The following is a 20,387-nucleotide window of genomic DNA, read 5'->3' as shown; positions in this document are numbered from 1 at the left end:
CGGGGGGGCAAAGAGTCCACCTGTAAGGGACCCACCAAAATGCCGGAGAACTTGGACCAGTTGATCCGAGCAGAAGAGGCCGCAGTGTAGACCTCTTGGCACGCGTGTGGCCACTCCAGATCATATAGGTCCTGGGCCACGAGGAGCACGTCATCGGCATAAGCCGACAGGACTACCCGCATGCTGGGCTCCCGCAGCACCAGCCCGGTGAGCCTCCTCCTCAGTAGGCAGAGGAAGGGCTCGATGGTCAGCGCGTATAGTTGCCCAGACAGGGGACACCCCTGACGTACTCCCCGACCAAACACAAAAGGTGCCGTCAGGGACCAATTAATTTTTACCAGACACTCTGCAGAGGCGTACAGCATCCGGAGAAAGCCCACAAATTGTGGGCCAAAGCCAAACTCCCGCAAGGTCTGCATGAGGTAACGGTGATCCACCCTGTCAAACGCCTTCTCCTGATCTAGGGACAGGAGGGTGAGTGACAGACCAGTCCTCTGCGCGTGTTGTAGCAGATCCCGGACCAGAAAAATGTTGTCATGAATGCTCCGGCCCGGGACAGTATAGGACTGGTCGGGGTGAATCACCTCTGCCAGCACGGACTTGAGCCTCAGCAAGAGCGCTTTGGCTACGATCTTATAATCCGTGCTGAGCAGTGAGACCGGTCGCCAGTTAGAGATCTGGCGGAGATCCCCCTTCTTCGGCAGCAGAGACAGTATTGCCCGCCGACATGAAAGGGGCATCTCACCAGTCTCTAGGGCTTCGGCCAGGACCTCGGTGAAATCAGGTCCCAGCATCTCCCAAAAAAACCGGAAGAACTCCACAGTCAGCCCGTCTAGCCCCGGCGCTTTTCCGTGGGACATGAGATTAAGAGCTTCAGAGAGCTCGGCCAGAGTCAAAGGTAACTCAAGCCGCTCTCTTCCACCCTCGCCGACCGTGGGAAGCCCCTCCCATAAGACCCTGCATGCATCCGGCTGTAAAACCTCCGGGTTCTGTCCCGGATGCTCTCCGGGTCAGTCAGAGGGGTACCGTCCTCTGCTATCAAGCAGGTGATATGTTTACGGTTTCCCCTCTTTTTCTCCAGCGTGTAGAAGAGGCGCGACCCGCGACCCTCCTCCCGAAGGAAGTGGATACGGGATCGCACATACGCCCCTCGAGCTCTCCGATCTTCCAAGTCCCGGAGAGCGTACTTCCTCTCCACGTACGCACACTGCAGGAATTGGTCTCCTGCCACAGACAGCCGCCTCTCGAGATCGAGCACCTCTTCCCTAAGGGTCTCGATCTCAGCATCGCGCCGCCCGCTGGCACCTTTAGTGTGCTCTTGACAAACGAGGCGCAGATGAACCTTGCCCAGGTCCCACCACTGCTCTAACGTGGCAAAGTCTGACCTGCAATCTCTCCAGGCCATCCAAAAGTCTCGGACCGACGTCGCAAACCCCTTGTCCTCCAACAACGTATTGTTGAAATGCCAATAGGCGGCCGAGGGCGCTGCTGGTATTAGCGCCACCGTCACGGACACACAATTGTGGTCCGAAAACGGCGCTAGCCTAATGGTACTGGACTGAGCTCGCGACAGGCTGTGGCTGGATATGTACAGCCTATCGATCCGGGACCAGGATATCCGTCCACCTCTAAACACTCTAACATAGGTGAACTCAGTGGATACCCCGGGATGTTGTTCTCGCCAGACGTCTACCAAGGAGTAGCGGGTGATGACCTCCCGCAAGGCCGACGCAGAACTCGGGTGTGGCTCCGGACCATTCCGGTCCCTCAGAGCCTCGAGGGTGCAGTTAAAATCACCCCCGAGCACCACGTGTTCGCCCGCGTCGACTGTCTCCAGGTATTCGGACAATCTGACGAAGAACTGCCTTCTCAGGGGTCCGGTGGCAGGAGCATACACGTTCAAGAAATTAAACGTGTAGTCCTCGTGCCGGACCCTGAGATGCAACAGGCGACCTGGAACAACAGTTTTGGCAAACAGCAGCTCAGGTTGAAAGGATTCGGAGAACATGGTCACCACCCCACAAGATGTCGAAGTGAGGTGGCTGAAAAAGACCTTGCCTCGCCACTCCAGATGCCAGCTTGCTTCAGCATCTGGAGTGGTATGGGTTTCCTGCAGGAAACTCACAGAGTACTTTCCCTTTTGTAAAAAGGAGAGTACCTGGAACCTGCGAAACCCGTCCTTACATCCATTTACGTTTAGCGTACCGATGCTCAAAGCCATTGGTAATCAAGAGTCTTGCTTCCCATAGGCGCTCAGGGTACTATACCCCGAGAAGCCTTTACGTGCTCTCGCAACACTTTGTTAAACTTTAGGACCCGAGCATGTTCGATAGTCCCGGAAAGTTTGGCCTTGTGGTTAGCCTTGATATATACTCTGAGAGAGTGGAGAATGACCGAAGCATCCTTCCACCTCTCAAGGGCCAACTGCACCTTCGTATGTCCGTGTCTACAGAGGGTATCATCCAGGAAACTATCTATCTCCCGGGCAGGGATAACGGTGATCGAGGAGTCCACCGACTCCATGGTGCCAGAGGACTCCCCTCTGAGCCCCAACTCCCCAGGCTCCTCTTGGCTGGAGAATTAAAGACCCCCGTACTTCTCTGCGGGGGCCTCTCTCAGCCCTAGATTGGATCCCCTCCTCGGTGTTTCCACGAGGGGGTCCACTGTGCTCTCCACCTCCATCCCCGAGTCAGGATGTTCAGGGGCAGCTGGTGGCGACATGGCAGAGGCAGTGGTCTCCCGAGAGTCCTCGGGGGCCACAGAAGCACACATGCCACGGGTGTTCGCACCACCCGCGGGAGGTCCACCACCACCCGCGGGAGGTCCCCCACCACCCGCGGGAGGTCCCCCACCACCCGCGGGAGGTCCCCCACCACCCGCGGGAGGTCCCCCACCACCCGCGGGAGGTCCCCCACCACCCGCGGGAGGTCCCCCACCACCCGCGGGAGGTCCCCCACCACCCGCGGGAGGTCCCCCACCACCCGCGGGAGGGCCCTCACCACCCGCGGGAGGGCCCTCACCACCCGCGGGAGGGCCCTCACCACCCGCGGGAGGGCCCTCACCACCCGCGGGAGGGCCCTCACCATCCGCGGGAGGGCACTCATTAGCAAGGACCTCAAAGGGAGGGTCCATCCCAGCATTCACTCCCAATAAAGTGCCTGCCGAAAACTCCGCACTAAGAGGGTTCAGGTCAGACAACTCCCAGATGTAATCGGAAGTGCTCACCAAAACACCCTCCAAACCTCCACCCACGGGGGTCAGTCCTAGCCCATCTCCTTCCTCTGGTGACGCAAACCGGGGCTTTTTTTCCTTAGTTGCGTCATCCGAAGGCGGTACAACCGGAAGGGGATCCCGGTCGACCCCCGGGTCCCCGAAGACAGGTATCTTTTTTGTGTCCGGTGGGGTAAATTCACCGAAACACAAGTCTCCGGGGGATTCTCTCCAACCCAGAGGGGCGTTGGGAGGTTCCCCAACATCTATTTCTAGGGGTAAGGCCTCATGCTGTTGAGCACCTTGGCCCTCCACCCCAGAGATGTCGGGTACCTCCTCTTGCATTCCCTCCAGATCTTCGAGGGGGGGGGGCTGTTCATTTATGAGATCCGGCTCACACTGGTCAATCCCAACCAGTGGGCCGGATGGAGCCACCTCGTGCGGAACTGATGTTCCGTTCCCTTTAGGAGACATCCGCTGGTGAACGTAATCTGGTTCACCCACCTCGACCTCCTCAAACGCCCTCTTGTTTTTATTTTTAAATTTGCTCTTCCTGGGGATTGATTCCCCAGGAGAGGGTGCCACTACCTCCCCAGCAGGAGCTTCCTCCTGCTCTCCCGCACCCTGTACGGTGCTTACAATGGGGATAAGGTGTTCTTGGGGGGGGACAGCGACAACAGAGGGTGACTGTTGTGGGGTGGCTTTTACCTTCTCCCTCTGATCTTTAGGGAGAGGTTCAGATTTCACCGCCCGAGATGGGGCAGCGACATCTTCTGCAGTCCCAGGGGGGACCTGGGCCCTCGAGGGCTTTACCTTCTCCCTCTGTTCTTTTGGGAGAGGTGCAGATGTCACCGCCCGAGATGGGGCAGCGACATCTCCTACGGTCCCAGGGGGGACCTGGGCTCTCGAGGGCCCCGCTGTGGTAGGCACAGCAGTACCGGGTGTCTTGGCAGAGGGAGGGGCGGGTGCAGGAGCATAGGTGGGATTCCTGTTCCCTTTGGGGCAACTCCTACGAGTGTGCCCCAGCTCCTTGCACAGATAACACCTAACCCCCTCCGTACCATAGAAAAAAATATATTGAATGCCCTCGTAGGGCACCCTAAAGGAACCCTCCACAGATTCTGTGCTCCCCGGCAGCAGGAGTTGTACCTGCCGCCTAAATGAGAGCACATGCCTCAGCGCCCTATCCCTGCAGCCCAAAGGCAATTTTTTTATAGGAGACTTAATGTCTCCCAGGGTTTGCAGGTGCGGCCGCAAGAGGCTGTCTGGGATGAAGGGGGTAACATTTGAAAGGATGACCTTTGTGCCTAACCCCTCCATGGGTTCTATAGGGATGTAGATCCCCCCTACATTGATGCCTTTCTGCACCAGGGTGTGGGTGGCAGCCAGCGTACGGAGGAAGAAAATGCCCCTCGCATACATCTTGCTGGCCGCCACCACAGCAGAGGGACCCACAACGTCTGCCACAGCCCTTACATAGATCTCCATGTTAAGGCCAGGTGACATTGGGCATCTCACCCCAAGCTTCCTGCTCACACCGGGCGTGGCCCCAGCATTGTTGTTGCTGGGGTCGACGCCTGCAGCTGTTATCTGCGCCCATGTTTGAACTGGGGCCGCAGGGGCCACGCTGCTAACAGGCGCTGGGGGAGGCGTGGCCAGGGCACTGGAAGGACCAGGCCTAGGGCTGTGACTAAGAGTGTTGCTCCTAGGGGCCACAGTTTTTGGTGTCCTGTATCCGGGTGTGGTCCCCGTTGCAACACTACTCCTACCTCCTTTAGGCATGATAATATTAAGCCTTTAAGTCAGGGGAGGAGGTAATGTTTAGAGAGAAAGGTGCAAAGAGGAACTGTCCTTTTAAGAACCAATTAACCTCTCTGCAAAGGGAGGGGGAAAAAAGACAGCTTTTAAACCCTGCTGTAGTTTCCTCTTTTTTCCCCTTATTACTCTCTCTCTGTTGCAATAAGCCACACAATTTATAAGTCTTTAAAGAAAAGACACAGAGCCTTTAATTGCAGGTGAGAAAGGAGGAATCAGGCTTAAGGAAAAAAAAGTGAAATTAGAAGTAAAACAACCAGTGTTTGGGGAGGGGAGAGGGGTTGAAAGCTACAGTTTCCAGCCAGCCAAAGTGCAGCTTGTGCTGGGTTGAAAAACCACTGCAGTCCCTGGGTGAAAAACCAAAAACGGTTTATAAAACCCAAAAACAACCTTTAAACCTCTATAAATCACACAGTCCCCCACAGTTTCACTCAAAAATAACACAAATGAAAAGAAGAATACAACCTGATTCCACAATGCCTAGGAGCTCTGTACATACACTTCTGAGTGAAGCAGCAGCAGGTGATAGTGCTGAGGTGAGTGAAGCAGACAAAACAGTGTGTGTTGTTTAAATGTTCGATTGAGCAACCTAATTTCTCCATTTTTACATGGTGTGGCGATTTTCACTTCTCATTCGCCACACCTGTGGCTACATTGAAAAATAGGTTGCCCACCTCTGCTTTAGAAGAATCTCATGTAGCAGGAATGGTATTCATCCTACCAGTCACACTACTGCGCTCATATGTCTGGACCATTAATGAGTGCCAATATTGATTGAAAATGTGGCGTCATTGCAGAGTAACCAAACGATTATCTATAGATATGCCAATATGCCAACCCCTGTAGCAGATTCTGGATTAAAATTCACCAATACATAACTAAAAATACCACCTGTCAAAGAAAATGCAACAACTACCAATTCAACAGTGGGTACTGCACTATTATATGCTTACTTGTTTATATCAGTGGCAGAATTTACTTAATAATTCCCTGAAATTCTTATGACTAACAGACACTAATCGAATGTGTTGTGAAGCAGTTTTCCCCTTATCTACAAGGATTTCCGCTCTATTAATTCAACTCAAAGTATCTTAAAATACAAAACCCCACAAATCAACAGTAACTCTTAAATGCAATACAATGCTAACTCATTTTGATGAGAATTTGACCCTAAAAAACATATACATACATATATATATATACATATATATATATATATATATACACATATATATATATACATATATATATATATATATATATTATATATACATTCACACATATACATACACACATATACATATATATAATATATATATATATTTATTTTTTTAATGAAGATGGTTTTCTATTGTAGTAATGACACTGGCACAATCTGAAAATGTCCAAAGACTTTTGCGGCTTTTACGTACCTTAAGACCAATGGCAATTATTAGATGCTTTGGAAGTTCAGCATTATCAAAACAATATGGACATTTTTCCATCCGGGCAGCAAGTTTTTGGTGCTCTGAAATCGCTGTTCTCCTTTCCCGTTCTTCTTCCTGATTTGGATGCTCCTTCTTTGCAGCTTTGGAGACAAACATATCATCCAAAGTGTAATAATCTTGGTCCGTTTTCTCCATATACTGAAGGGGAAGAAATGTCACAGTTCTTAAACAGCAAAACAAAGCAGCAGTTTTGCTTAATTAAGTATGTTGTCTGATACAGACAAAAAGTCCTAACACAAGTGAACAACTTGTCACTAGGCATAAAAGTGCACAGAATTGTACTTTAACACTTTTGTCATTCCACAACCTAAAAAAAAGTCTGATTGCATAATACACTATTCTTAATGGTTTTTCATGTGAACAAATTATTAACCTTCTCTGAAAAACACAAATTGCTTCTATCAGAAGGAGGAGAACCAATATGCTACAAGCTACAATGCTTTCATTTAAAAATGGTCCAATGGAAAGTTGACGGTATGTTCAGTGTTGGACCAGCAAGAACCTTTCTGCAAATCTCTACTAATGCCCCCTGGATTCATTAATGTGACAGTCCCATGTAAATAGTACATCACCATTAAAGTTAGAAAATGTACCAAATTTTGTTCTGCGGAAAGTTAATTTGTTCATATCAAAGCATCCTGTAAACCACATTATCTTCTAAGATTGTGTCCAGTTTTAGCAGTTTGGCTAATGTAAGTATGTGTATGTAATGATAGCATCATGATTACATTCAAAACAATGGGGAAAAGACACTTCCTGCATGTAAAAAAAGCATACAAACAAAAAAAACCCACACAGTAGATTTACATATATTGTCTGCACATTATTTAATAACAGTGTTTCTTTTATGCTTGTGGGTCTCAAGCATGCCGAATTGAAACAATAATATTTTTTTTACACACCAGCATTGTTCCGATTCTCCTAGCTACTGTATCTAACCTTTGGTTAGTTCAATTGGCAGAACATGCAAAAAGGAAGGAGAAGAAACTCTCGAAGATAGGAATCTTCAACTAATTATCAAAAGTGGCCAAGTCAGAAAACATTTATGATTATGAGGCCCTCCTGCTAAGTGCAATGTAGTTTTAGATGCATCTACGGACAAAAAATATTATTTTAACACCTTTTACAAGGATTTATAACATTTGTATAATAAACATTTACATTATCTTAACGTACAAGTTAGTCTCACTATGAATACCTACAGTAAACTTTGCTGCCTTAGCAAGCATTATGAAATTAGCAGGGACAGAAAATCTAAGAGTCGCATCAAGGCCTTTCGCGAGCCGCATATGGCCCGGGGGCTTCCAGTTGAAGAATCCTGCTCTAAGTTCTCATTCACAAGACACTAAACACCCTTCATAAGTGTTTAATTCATGAGTTATGTTATACTGTATTCTGTCTAACTCCACATATTAGATTGTTTTTCCGCAGCCCCATAAAGAGATGATTTCTAATTTAATCTATACATTTCCCCTAAATATCTAGTAATGATGCTTCTAAAGTTTGGAAGCTCACAGGTTGTCATAGCGATAACTAAAAAATACCTGAAGTGTTACATCTATGAACAACAATGTTGACAAATACCATCCGGATACATAGTGAATACTCAAAGATTAGTTTAATTGGCAATATGTGCTCCAAAACAAATGTAAACAAGTGCTCTTATATCTATAGCTTCATGTTTAATTTCTCACATGCCCAATTGTATGATCCTATTGTTTCTTATCATTTGTATTTTATATTGACTTCAATTGAATGCAGAGAAATGTGAAGGGGTTTATTTCCTAAGGTCTCCCAACAGCAACACTGATAAATCTGGTGCAATTATGCAGCACTGGTTTTGCCCCAAAGAGAAAAGTCCCATTCATTTAAATAGGATGCCCTTTCCTTCATAAACCTGGTGCTTGTTCTCTTACACTAGTTTAGACCCAGATTTGCAATTTAGTAAATAGACAAATTCCCTTTTTTTTCAATCAAAAAGTAACATCCTGCTATAATTTGTTAACCTCATAATTGCCAGACAGACATACAGTACATCTCATTGGGTGCAGACACCTCAAGTAGAGAATAGGTTAATACAAAATGAAAACATACAATACTTTGCTGCAGGCAGAAATAATAACGGAAGAAGATTCGAAGAAAGGCTGCGAGTTCAGTTAACATTTCTTCAAAGAAGCTAAATTGGAGGATTAACATACTTGATCTTCAATTTAGTATGCAAACATGTTAGTAGAATACATTGCATTACTTCCTCCACAAGTGCCTTGTGCTTATTGTCACTGATCTCCAAGTATAATTAGCAATTATGATTACAAAGAGCATCTGTGATTGTACGAGAGCACCAGCCTAGCGTAGTTTTTGTCACTTTCTGTGCTTTACATCAGGTGGTTATCATTTTTCATTGTAAACAAGATCAGACATTTATCTGCAGTATAATAGATACAGAATTTTATACTCCCGTTTACGTTTGGGGATACAGTGCCGTAACCATATTGTTTACAATGATGAGATGTTTATTTTACCAAATCGAAACAGATAAAGGCTGTGTCTACACACAATATTTATACAACAGGTTAAGAGCCATGGCATCCTGAGAATAAAAAGAGAACGTACTGGAAAAGAAAAACAAGTCTCCTTTGCATTTGTCTTTGTAAAATTAGTTATGTAGCGAGAGAGTAGAGCACTGCCAACAAAAGAAAATCAAAAAAGGGCTGGGGCAAAAATAATGATTATTTATTGGGCATATGAGCCAAAAAGGACAAACACACTAATATTAAAAAACTCTGACGCGTTTCCCGCCGTGGAGGCGCTTTATCAAAGAGTACTAAGGCTCTATTCACGTCAGATTATATAATGGTCAGAGGTGAGTGAACGCCCCAAATTAAGTTAATACTTAATGGGTTATGCAATCAACTGTGTGATTAACCAAACAATGATCTTTAATGTGAAAAGTTTTTCAAACCTCTGACCATAACATAAATGCGTGGGAGCCCAACAATATACAACAATTAACATTAAAACAGAATAACAGAACAAAAGACTAATACTTATATAGAAACGAACAAATTTCCAAATCAAAATCAAACACATCTATATAATGAATGTTAGAAAATATACCTAATAAAAAATATATATATAAAAATATATAATATGAGAAATAATCTATACATGAATAAATAAATAAGATAATCTTTAAACCATAAAGAGTAACCTGACAGGAACATAATATAGTGTATAGATAAAGAAAAAAAGAAAAAAAGGTGTTTGTATATATATATAAATGGTGAATGTGAAACTAACTAAAGAATAAAAGAATGAAACGTGTATATATATAAAATATATATAATATATATATGTATAATATTATAAATAATAAACATTAGTCTTACAAAATATTTGTTTATTATTTATAATATTATACATATATATATTATATATATTTTATATATATACGTTTCATTCTTTTATTCTTTTGTTAGTTTCACATTCACCATTTATATATATAAAAACACCTTTTTCTCTTTTTTTCTTTATCTATACACTATATTATGTTCCTGTCAGGTTACTCTTTATGGTTTAAAGATTATCTTATTTATTTATTCATGTATAGATTATTTCTCATATTATATATTTTTTATATTTATTTTTTATTAGGTATATTTTCTAACATTCATTATATAGATGTGTTTGATTTTGATTTGGAAATTTTTTTGTTTCTGTATAAGTATTAGTCTTTTGTTCTGTTATTCTGTTTTAATGTTAATTGTTGTATATTGTTGGGCTCCCACGCATTTATGTTATGGTCAGAGGTTTGAAAAACTTTTCACATTAAAGATCAATGTTTGGTTAATCACACAGCTGATTGCATAACCCATTAAGTATTAACTTAATTTGGGGCGTTCACTCACCTCTGACCATTATATAATCTGACGTGAAGAGAGCCTTAGTACTCTTTGATAAAGTGCCTCCACGGCGGAAAACGCGTCAGAGTTTTTTAATATTAGTGTGTTTGTCCTTTTTGGCTCATATGCCCAATAAATAATCATTATTTTTGCCCCAGCCCTTTTTTGATTTTCTTTTGTTGGCAGTGCTCTACTCTCTCGCTACGTTCCTGATTTTCCACTATAGTATAGCAGCACGCCACGGTACTATCATTGCGGATCAGCTGTTACCATCGAGAGGATTTCCTCTTCAAGCTGCTGAGTGGATTGGGTTCAGCCAGTGTGTAGCCGACAACCCAGCCCCTCACCTGCACCGGGAACGCAACACAGCTGACGGAGACAACACCGAGGAGTGGATCATCCTCGTCCTTCAACCAGTAGCCACCACCCCCCCGACAGCACCGGACCGGTACATCGTGGGAAGTCCATCTGGCACCCGGTAAGGCGGCGGGAGACTCTGCTTTGCAGGTCTCTACTACCATCTGCTTGTCCACACATACCGGGTTGCCGCACGTTCGGCTGAGGAGGTTTCTACCCCATCTGTCATCTGGGGGGGTGTGTACCATCGGCGTGGTTGGAACTTTTCCCGGCTCTACACAGGTGAGGTGGGTGTGATTCAGGCTCACACACACCATCGGCTATATCCACGGGACACTCGGATAACGCTTTATTCTTCATACCGGCTCACCCAGGCATTTTTTCTGAGTACTTTATTTATACCTTGCACATTTAGAGCACCACCTGGGGGTTATCCCCCTTTTTTCTACTTGTAAAATTAGTTATATATAAAAGCACATTGTTTAAAAAGGTTTAATGAGGAGTCATAGACTCCCGACACACGGTTAAGAACCTAAATATTCTGCAGTTCAGATTATTTTAATACATAAATAGTAACTCTGCATTTCTGTCTCTCTCGTCAATCCATTGCTGAATAAAAGCCTCCCCAATCATCTTCCAAATACTGCAACTGCAAGCCTCACCTCAACAAACTTTCTAACTTTATCTTCCCCATCTTACTTTTGCTCAACGTCTTAATCTTTTGATATTCCATGGAATCCAGTTGAGTACCATTCCTGTCCAACGATGGTTGTTTTTTCTTGTGATATGTCCAGCCCACAGACTTGTTTGGTTTAAAAATACATTAATTCTTTTTTCTGTCTCTTCAGGTAATAACCAGCATACATCTCTCCATACTTCTCAATTATCTTTGCTTTGAAGACAGGATAAACTGGTATAACACTTCAGTTTTGAGGCCCAGTGGAAGGTTCAATTGCAAGATTGTACCGTTTCTTCCAAATACGCTCCATCCCATATTCATTCTCCTATTGATTTAATTCAAAAGGTTCCCATCCATGGATACTTGCGAACCAAGATAGACAGTCAGACTTCTTCTAGTTCAATCTTCGTAGAGTTGACACGTTTATCATTTTCCTCTTTCGGAGATTCATATGGGGGCCCACCTTCTCAATTGCTTCAGCAAATTCTCTGATGTTTTGGTTGGACATGTGGCAAAAATAATATAATCTGCAATTCGTAGGTGACAAGTATTCTCTGTTGATTTTGATTCCTTTTTCTTCCCAATTGAATGCCTAAAACAAATTTTCCAAGTGTTGCTGTGAAGAGCTTGGGGGACATGGTGTCTGTCTGTTGCACTCCCTGGCTGATCCTTCTTATCTTGCTACAGTAGCATGTTCATGTAATCTAATAGTTGAGATGACATTCTCATAAGGTTCCTTATGGTATCAATGCACGCTTTTTCAACACATTGTCTTAATGCATTTCAAACTGTAGAGGTGAACACTGAAGCAAATGCTTTTTCCCAATCTTCAAATCTTAAAATGTGTGGTGGAGCGTAGTCATTACTTCGGGAAATCACTTCTTCTACGACTTGAATGTGGTCCATTGTATTATATGCACTGTGTAATTCCGCTTGTTCTCTAGGCAAAGTCCAGTTTCTAGTGAGCATCTTTGTAAATCCCTAGCTGCAGTGGAAGCATTATATGCTAGGAGATAACGGTGCAAAGCAAGATTGCAGACCTGTCAGACATGTTAATGTGCTCACAAGTGATATGTCAAAATCTGGTAATTGATTGGAAGTAGACTGACTGGTCTCTTTTTTCTTGCGGATGAGGATAACTATGGCATTGTTCCATTGTTCTGGCATTTTCTTGTTTTTCAAGCAGTAAGTACAAGAATTTTGCAAGAATTTTCTCTAGTTTTCTATTTTCCAGTTTGTCAAAATTTCAGATGAAATTCCATCTTACCCAGGGACCTTCCCATTCTTGATTATTTTATGTCCTTTGCCAATTCTTCTGGAATTCGGCATGGTACATCGTTAATGGATTCTTCTCGCTCTTCCTCTGCTGGATTGTCATATGTTATCTGTGTTCTTGTACAATTTTATGTAGAAGACCTCAACTCACTATGATAAGTGCCGTCTTTTACTATTGATTCATCGCCTTGTTTGAGTGCAATGATTTGCTTCTATCCAATCATTAGTCACTGTGTTGTGTTATTTAAGCATTTATTATCTTCGATAGCCTTCTTCAGCACGTTGCATTTTCTTACAACTTCAGTTATCGCAGATAACGCTCGCAGATTGTTTTGCACAGCTCTGGATATTCAATTTTTGTTTTTGCATCTTGGGATTGTTTCATTTCTGGTCATTTCCTCAGTAACTGCTTTGTCTTATTTAATATTTTCCTATCCAGTTTTTTTCTGTGCTTTCAACCACAATCTTAATAAATTCTTCATAATAGTTTATCAAAAGTATTCCCATATGCATTTCGAGCAAGCTCAAAAGATTTTTCAGCTCTAGTTGAAATTCTCTGCCTTTATTCTTGAGGTTATGGATGTTGAGTATTATCTTTTTAATCCATTTTCATTCCATCACCGGATTAAGATCTAAATTGCAGTGAACCAATCAGTGATCACTCCTTGTGTCAAAATGGTTAAGGACTGTGAAGTCTTCAATTACGTTTTTCTTCTTGATTCCACCATTAGGTCCATTCCATGACCATTTTGTATTTGGATTATTCTCTATGACAAGGTCCCCACTTCAGCGCCTGCTATGGCGTGCAGTGCAGGGACAAGAGTCGCCCCTCGACGGGGCTGGGCCCACTACCCACCGCGTTGCGTGACCAGATTTCTCTGAAGACAGAAAATCTGTGTTCACAACTTGCGATGGAGCGCTGGCCACGCCTCCCGTCGGTTCAGCCAATGAGGGCAAACCTGACTGTTGAAGTCATGGCCATGCACCATCATGCCCCATCTTTCCCCCTACAGCTCACCATAGACCAAGGATCTCAGCTGCATGTGCCGCCAGCCTGACAGGCATGAGTGCAGCGCCGACACTGGGGCCTCAGCCTAAAAATTAACGTATGATGTCCATGTCCATTCCTGTTGTCGTAACCATAAGTACCATGATGCTTCATCTTTCTGCTTGACACAAAAAAATTGCATTAAAATCTCCCATAATGATCTTGAGGTTACAATTTCCTTTGTTGTGAAGTTGATTGATTTAATGGTAAAAGTCTTCCACTTCACGGTCTGTGTGACTTTATCTTGGGGCATATACTGATTATTTGAAGCCTGTATCTCCATCAACTGAATGACTATTCGGGCTGCTCTTTCTAATTAGTTTTTATACTCCACTATGTTGTTTCTCTCTCTCTCTTGTTAACGATGAAGCCTACCCCACTGATTTCTTTACCTTTGTAATATAATGAGCTCAATGAGGTCTTCATCTTTTCTTTGTACTTCACAAAGGCCAACAATATCCCTTTTCAAGTTACGGTTCTAGTTCTTGCAGTCCTGCTTCACTGAAGAGTCAGGCAGTTGTGTACACACACACACACACACACACTTAGATATATACACATACATACAGATTTAGCATCATTGTTGGTCATACTTTTTTTTAGGTTGCCCATTCATTGCCATTGTGGCAATCCATACCTATATTGTTAGCATAGTTTACCAAAGTGACAATCAATGGGTTTGTTGGCAAACGTTTGTTTTTATTTAATTGTAATGTATTTTATTTTGTGTGGTTTTTTTTCCCGGTTGCTCATTCATTTCCATTATGGCAATACTTGACCATGTTGTGGGCATTGTTCACCATAGTGAGGGAGTGGGGGTTGAGGGTAGATGCATCTCCAGGGTGGGTAACGGGAGGGGGGTTAACCCCTTAATTAGTGGTTAACCGCTAACGTGATTAAGGGGTTACAGGTCAGTAGTTAGTTTTTTTTATTTTACTGTTGGTGCACAGTGAAAATGTGGAGCACGATGACGGCCTTCATCCTGGCAGGGGTAAGTACAACTTTTATTTACTATATGCTGGCTGGGTAATGTTTTATTTTTAGTGGTGGTAGACCACACTGGCAATCAATAGATGCATTGTCTAGTATTGGTTGTTGTATTTTAATGTTTATTATGAGTAGAGGGGTGGGTGAAGGGGGTAGTTGCTCTAGGGTGGGTGATTAGGCCTCTCGGGTGGATAGTTGTAGGGGTTAACCCCATCATTTCCATAACTGTTACAACGCTAAGGTAATAAAGAGGTTAACCCATTCTGCAACCTTCCTGGTAGGCCTAACCACCCACCCTGGGGCAACTACTCCTTTCATCCACCTATTCTAGCCCCAATAAACCAGGTACTCAGGTTTAACCCTTAATTGCCTTAGTAGGTAATGAAGCTGCTTTTATTTAATAACAATACTGCAGCACAGGGTCTCCAGACCTGAACAGCATTCATTACAGCATGGGGACCCCTTGCTTCTTAAGTATGGGGTGCCGGTATCTCTCTGTATTGTTTAAATATTCTGGTCATGTGGGCCATGATGCCGGGCATTTAAACATGGATACCGGGGCCTCTTACTTGGGAAGCAGGAGACCCATTGCTTCCATAATGTTATTAAAATAAAATAAAAGCTGCTCTATCATCTGTTAGAGGCGTGCAGGTAGAGTGACTGATTTTGTCCACTCTTAATGCAAATCTCTTACAGACTGATGCAACCCCATAGAATTCACACAGCGGGAGTCCCTTTTAGAAGCAGGGACCCATGCTGTGCTAATTCTGATGGGCCATTCCCCTCTGCCAAGCACTGTGCCATGAACACTCCACTCTTGGTCTGTGGTTTACCATCACATATCCTGTGGCTGCTGATAGATAGAAGATGCTACATTTATATGTATATATGCATATACATATATACACATAGGCAAATAAACATACAATACATATATATATATATATATATATATATATATATATATACACACACACATATATATGTATATATATATATATATATATATATATACACACATATATACAATATATATATATATATATATATATATAATATACACTACCGACACGTTTTATCCGAGCACGGCTAGCACCGCAAGCCGGGGGATGCTAGCCGCACTCCCTCAGCGTGCCGCGCATCACCGATGCGCGGTCACGCGTCATCGGGTGCCTGCGCCCCCTGCACGCGCGTCCAGGGCTCCCCGAGGGAGCCCTGGTGTCCCGCGATGTGGGGGACGGCGGCAGGGGGTTCCGGGGGACCCGGCGGACCCGGCAGCGGGAGGGAGAGCGCCCCGATCGGAGGGCGCTCTTCCGCTGCTTCGGCGTGCGCCCGGCACCCTCCGGCGCGCGCCAGGTTACTGCTGCGGCCAAGAACGGGCAAATGCTCGAATAAACTCGGCCGCAGCAGTATACACACACACACAGTCAAATAGAACATTTGGCACTCCTTAGGTGCTGATAGGCTGTAGGTGCTTGCCCCATATGGATAATATAGACATACGTTACCGTTCCAAGGTCTGGTAAAGCAAGAGACAGCACTCAATTGTAGAAAACTTCACAAAGTGTATTGGTGAAAATAGTGGTACATCAAGAAACCCAACATTTCGGTCCTTAAAAAATGGGACCTTCCTCAGGGGGATATAGATATATAGATATATATATAGAGATATATATATATATATATAGCAAATAAAAAGATCACTTGTGAGCACATTCACATGTCTTAGGCATGTCTGCAACCCTGCCTTTCACCATTATCCCCAGCATACAGTGCTTCCACTGCAGCAAGGTATTCTGGGAAATGACATGCAAATGAGCCCACTTGTCCGCCCCCCACCTGCCCCCTGACGGCTCGCAGGGAAAGCACCCGCAAGGCCAGGGAAAGCACCCGCTTTCCTTGAGCCTCAGAGCTGGCAGGGAGCCTGGCCGAGGCCTAAGACATGTGAATGTGCTCACAAGTGATCTTTTTATTTGCTATATGGAGGGGGGGGGTGTTAGGTTTCAGTCACAGATAACATTCCTACAGTATATGCACTGTTTGTAAGTTTAACCTTGTCTGCTTCATTCATTGTAACATCGCCGGAAGAAGAGATCAGTGTATCTCGAAAGCTCGCACAAATAAAAGCATTTCGTTAGCCACAGAATGGTATCGTCTATTAATTTTTGATTATTAAAGCTCGACTAACAAGGGTACTGATACTAAATATATATATAAATAAATGTAAATACAACTGTATGCTCATCTGCATGTCTTAGGCAGGTCTGCAACCCGCCTTTCCCCATTATCACCCAGCACACAGCACTTCCACTGCAGCAAGGGATTCTGGGAAATGACATGCAAATGAGCACACAGTGCCACCTTTTGCTTCAAAAACCATTTTTAACATGGTTCCCTATAGGCTTAAGCTTGCTGCATGGTCACAGCTTTGAGCACAGCCAGGGTTAAGGTGCATACCCAGAAAACCACCCACAGACAGCTGTTTCGACCTTAATGGGTCCCATCAGTGTGGGGTTGATTTACTGGGTATGCAAAGAAGATAAAGGATGGGCCAACCATAATACTGAGTTAAGTTATGGTGAGTAAAAAAAGTGACAAAATACACACACACACACACACACACACACACACACACACACACACACACACACACACACACACACACACACACACACACACACACACACACACACACACACACACACACACACCTTTTTCCATCCAAAATTACAATTCAAGATTTATTCCTGTAGAATGCACTGGTTTCCATAATTATACAAGTACTCTCTCCCAAGTGAGCAAAGAAATATCAAAAGGGGGTTTATTGGACCATGACACCTTTTGGTGGTCATAACCATTGATGCATTTAGTTACCTACAACATCATTTGCAATAACTCTCTTCACTTCTTACATAACATCCTTTTTTCTTTTTTTCTCACCCATTAAATTATCTAAATAGCCATTTCATTGTTCTACACTTCTAATTCAACTGTCCAACAAGCAGCATACATAAGTATTATAGGGCGTCCATTTTCTATTGTTACAGCTCTACCACTACAGATATTCTAGGGCTGGATTCCCCTCCCATGGCTTCCATTGACATTTTACAACCCAATTCAATCTATGCTGTACCTCATTTGTACGACACAAAGTACAGAGTGAGAAACAAATAACTAATCACATTTTTTTTTTAACAGGGGGCAAGAAATATGGCTATTCGTAAGATAAGAACACAAAGATAGGCGTCTTCTTACAATATAAACAACATTTTTCTAATTGATGTATTTAAAACGTATTGAATTTATAAATGTAATATTACAAAACATTGTACAATTAATATTTCAGGTTCACTGGGAGTACAGTTCTTGTCTTTGTACTTTGTATTTTAAGGTGCAACTCCATAAAAAGACATTTCCCACAAAACCCTAAAAAGCACATCATGCCTCCAAATTGCATTAGGTACAACATTCTTATTAGGATTCAATCTTACTACCCAACCTCGCATGTTTTCCAAGATGATCTAAAAATTAAGTTATATTCATATTTGCTTGTTTAGATTGGTAATGCTTGGAGGCCGGCTGCTTTAAACCATTCCTGAATGTGTATTTCAGAACTGCATGGTCCTTATTCTATTAAGTTAGTCTCATACTTTTGAATGGTGCTTACTTACCTCTTCTCCAGGTAAGTGGCTTTGCACAATATTGAATAGGGGCCTATATTGTATTTCAATAAATGGAAACAGTATAAAGAAACCAAAGTTCAAGAGAGCGGCACCAGATTCAAAGATTCCCAGTAACACAAATCTACAGCCTAGCATTATACTGTAGATTGTTACTTCAAACATATTTATAGTTTTTTCTATCTCCTTATAAAATATTTAATAAACATGTAATCATTAGGGAGCAAAAACCCTTGTTTCCTACTGTATTGTTTTCTCCAACAACCGTAACCCCCCCCCCCCCCCCCCGGCTAAAATAGGTCATAAAAAAAAGCATAAGTCACTGTAGACCCTTAATAATAAAAATATATTAAAAATTGGTGACATTAAATAAGTCTTTCTAGTTTTGAAAATGTCATATAGCCTTTTTACTGTTATTTACAGAGTATGTTGAGCCTAAAACAAAACATTAATTTTCAAAGCAATTCAGTCAAAAGCCCACACCTGAATAAAAACAGAAGCTCAAGCGCCATTTTTCTCTCTGCATTGAAGACATATCTGACAGCCCTGGCATTTCTGAGTAAGTGGTCAACTGAACCTGAAATACACAAGGGCTCCCCTGGAGATGCAGTCAACTTACCATGACACACATGGGGGCTCAAGTCCTGTTTTAGTTTGCAGTCTCATCTGGGGTCAAATTTGAGTTTGATGTGCTATATAAAATCTCTCTCTTTGAATGAATGTATTAATGTGCAAAATGTTAAGGCATTCCAAGTACAATTTACCTATAGCTAGGGACCTGCTAGTGTTGGGCAAGTCAGAAAACACAAAATGAGTAAGAAACAAGGAACCTCATGTCAAAATGTTGAAAGGGGCAGTCCCTTTTTGAACCAAAGTGAACTAATACCAGTGACGTGCCCAAATCGTACAGCCAGAACTATCTTAATTTAAAGTTATGCAAGCACGGTGAGCTGCGACTTGGGAGGGGTTTGATTTCCTCTAATGTCCTGTGATTTCTTTAAGTCTGATGCCAGTGTGTTCAGCAAAGCACTGGCAAAGCCAGAGCCCTCTTTCTCCCCCTCCTCTTATCTTTAGTGACACAGGGTGGGATAAGACACAGGGATGGACAATAATATAAATTACTTGGGAGCCAGACAATTTTTAGGAGCCAGCGTTAAGGAGCAGGGAAGGAGCAGGGAAAGGGGTGTGAGGCACCTTCTGGCTCTCCACTTCGGCGGCTATGTGTCAGAGTGTATCTGTGACACGCTGACTGGCGCGTACAAACCCCCCCCAATTCCTCCCCTACCATAGTGTGAAATTAGAGCAGGGGTGGCAGAGTCCTGAAGTGTTCTGACTCGCTTCCGCCCCCAGTCCCACCCGTCTCTGCCACCCGCTCGGCTCCTATGCGCAGCACACTAAGCTGTGTGGCATTGACTGAGCTGCCAGTTACCGTCGCCGCGGGTCAGTTTGCCCACAAAGCAGCATCAGGCATGGAAGCTGCAGAGCAATGTTCTCTGTTGCGGTGGTGACTAACAGGTGTCCCAACACAGGCGCCAGGAGGTACATTTTAGGCGACCATGGGCCTGGGATTTAACCACCCCTGGAGATGAAAGTAGAGATGAATGGCATCCCCATTTATTCAGAGACTCCTAACAAATTCAAGTTATATTTAATTCCAAAAAAAAAAAATATTTTTAATTAACATGGGTAGATTTGTTTAGGGGAGCAATGAGACTGTTAAACACTTTACAAAAGGTTGTTTTCTGGATGCTTATGTGGGATTGCACCTTTGAGGCAATGCACACATTGTATCCTTCCATTTTGAAAGGTAATCCATCTAATCTCTTACAAGCTCCTCCAAAACTTCCTTGAACCTCCCCTGTGTTGTGAAGACATCGTCACCGTGCCGGGACTAACCTTTTCCACAGAGAAGAGGTCTTTACAACGAATCAAATACTGGCCTAAATT

General features: G+C 43.6%; 1 protein-coding gene across 2 annotated transcripts in view; it reads right to left on the bottom strand.

Moving 5' to 3' along the window:
• CWF19L2 (CWF19 like cell cycle control factor 2) overlaps positions 1-20,387 on the bottom strand; it is a 211,498-nt gene that overhangs the window by 40,702 nt on the left and 150,409 nt on the right. For both annotated transcript variants that reach the window (XR_012800018.1, XM_075592377.1), the window contains exon 13: positions 6,438-6,650. Coding sequence is in view for 1 of the 2 variants with exons in the window: in XM_075592377.1 (XP_075448492.1) it covers positions 6,438-6,650 (213 nt within the window). In the remaining variant the exon portion in view is untranslated. The remainder of the gene's footprint in view (positions 1-6,437; positions 6,651-20,387) is intronic.

The sequence above is a fragment of the Ascaphus truei genome, chromosome 3 (assembly GCF_040206685.1).
Source record: "Ascaphus truei isolate aAscTru1 chromosome 3, aAscTru1.hap1, whole genome shotgun sequence".
Classification (NCBI taxonomy): domain Eukaryota; kingdom Metazoa; phylum Chordata; class Amphibia; order Anura; family Ascaphidae; genus Ascaphus; species Ascaphus truei.
This window is presented reverse-complemented; position numbering and strand designations above follow the sequence as displayed.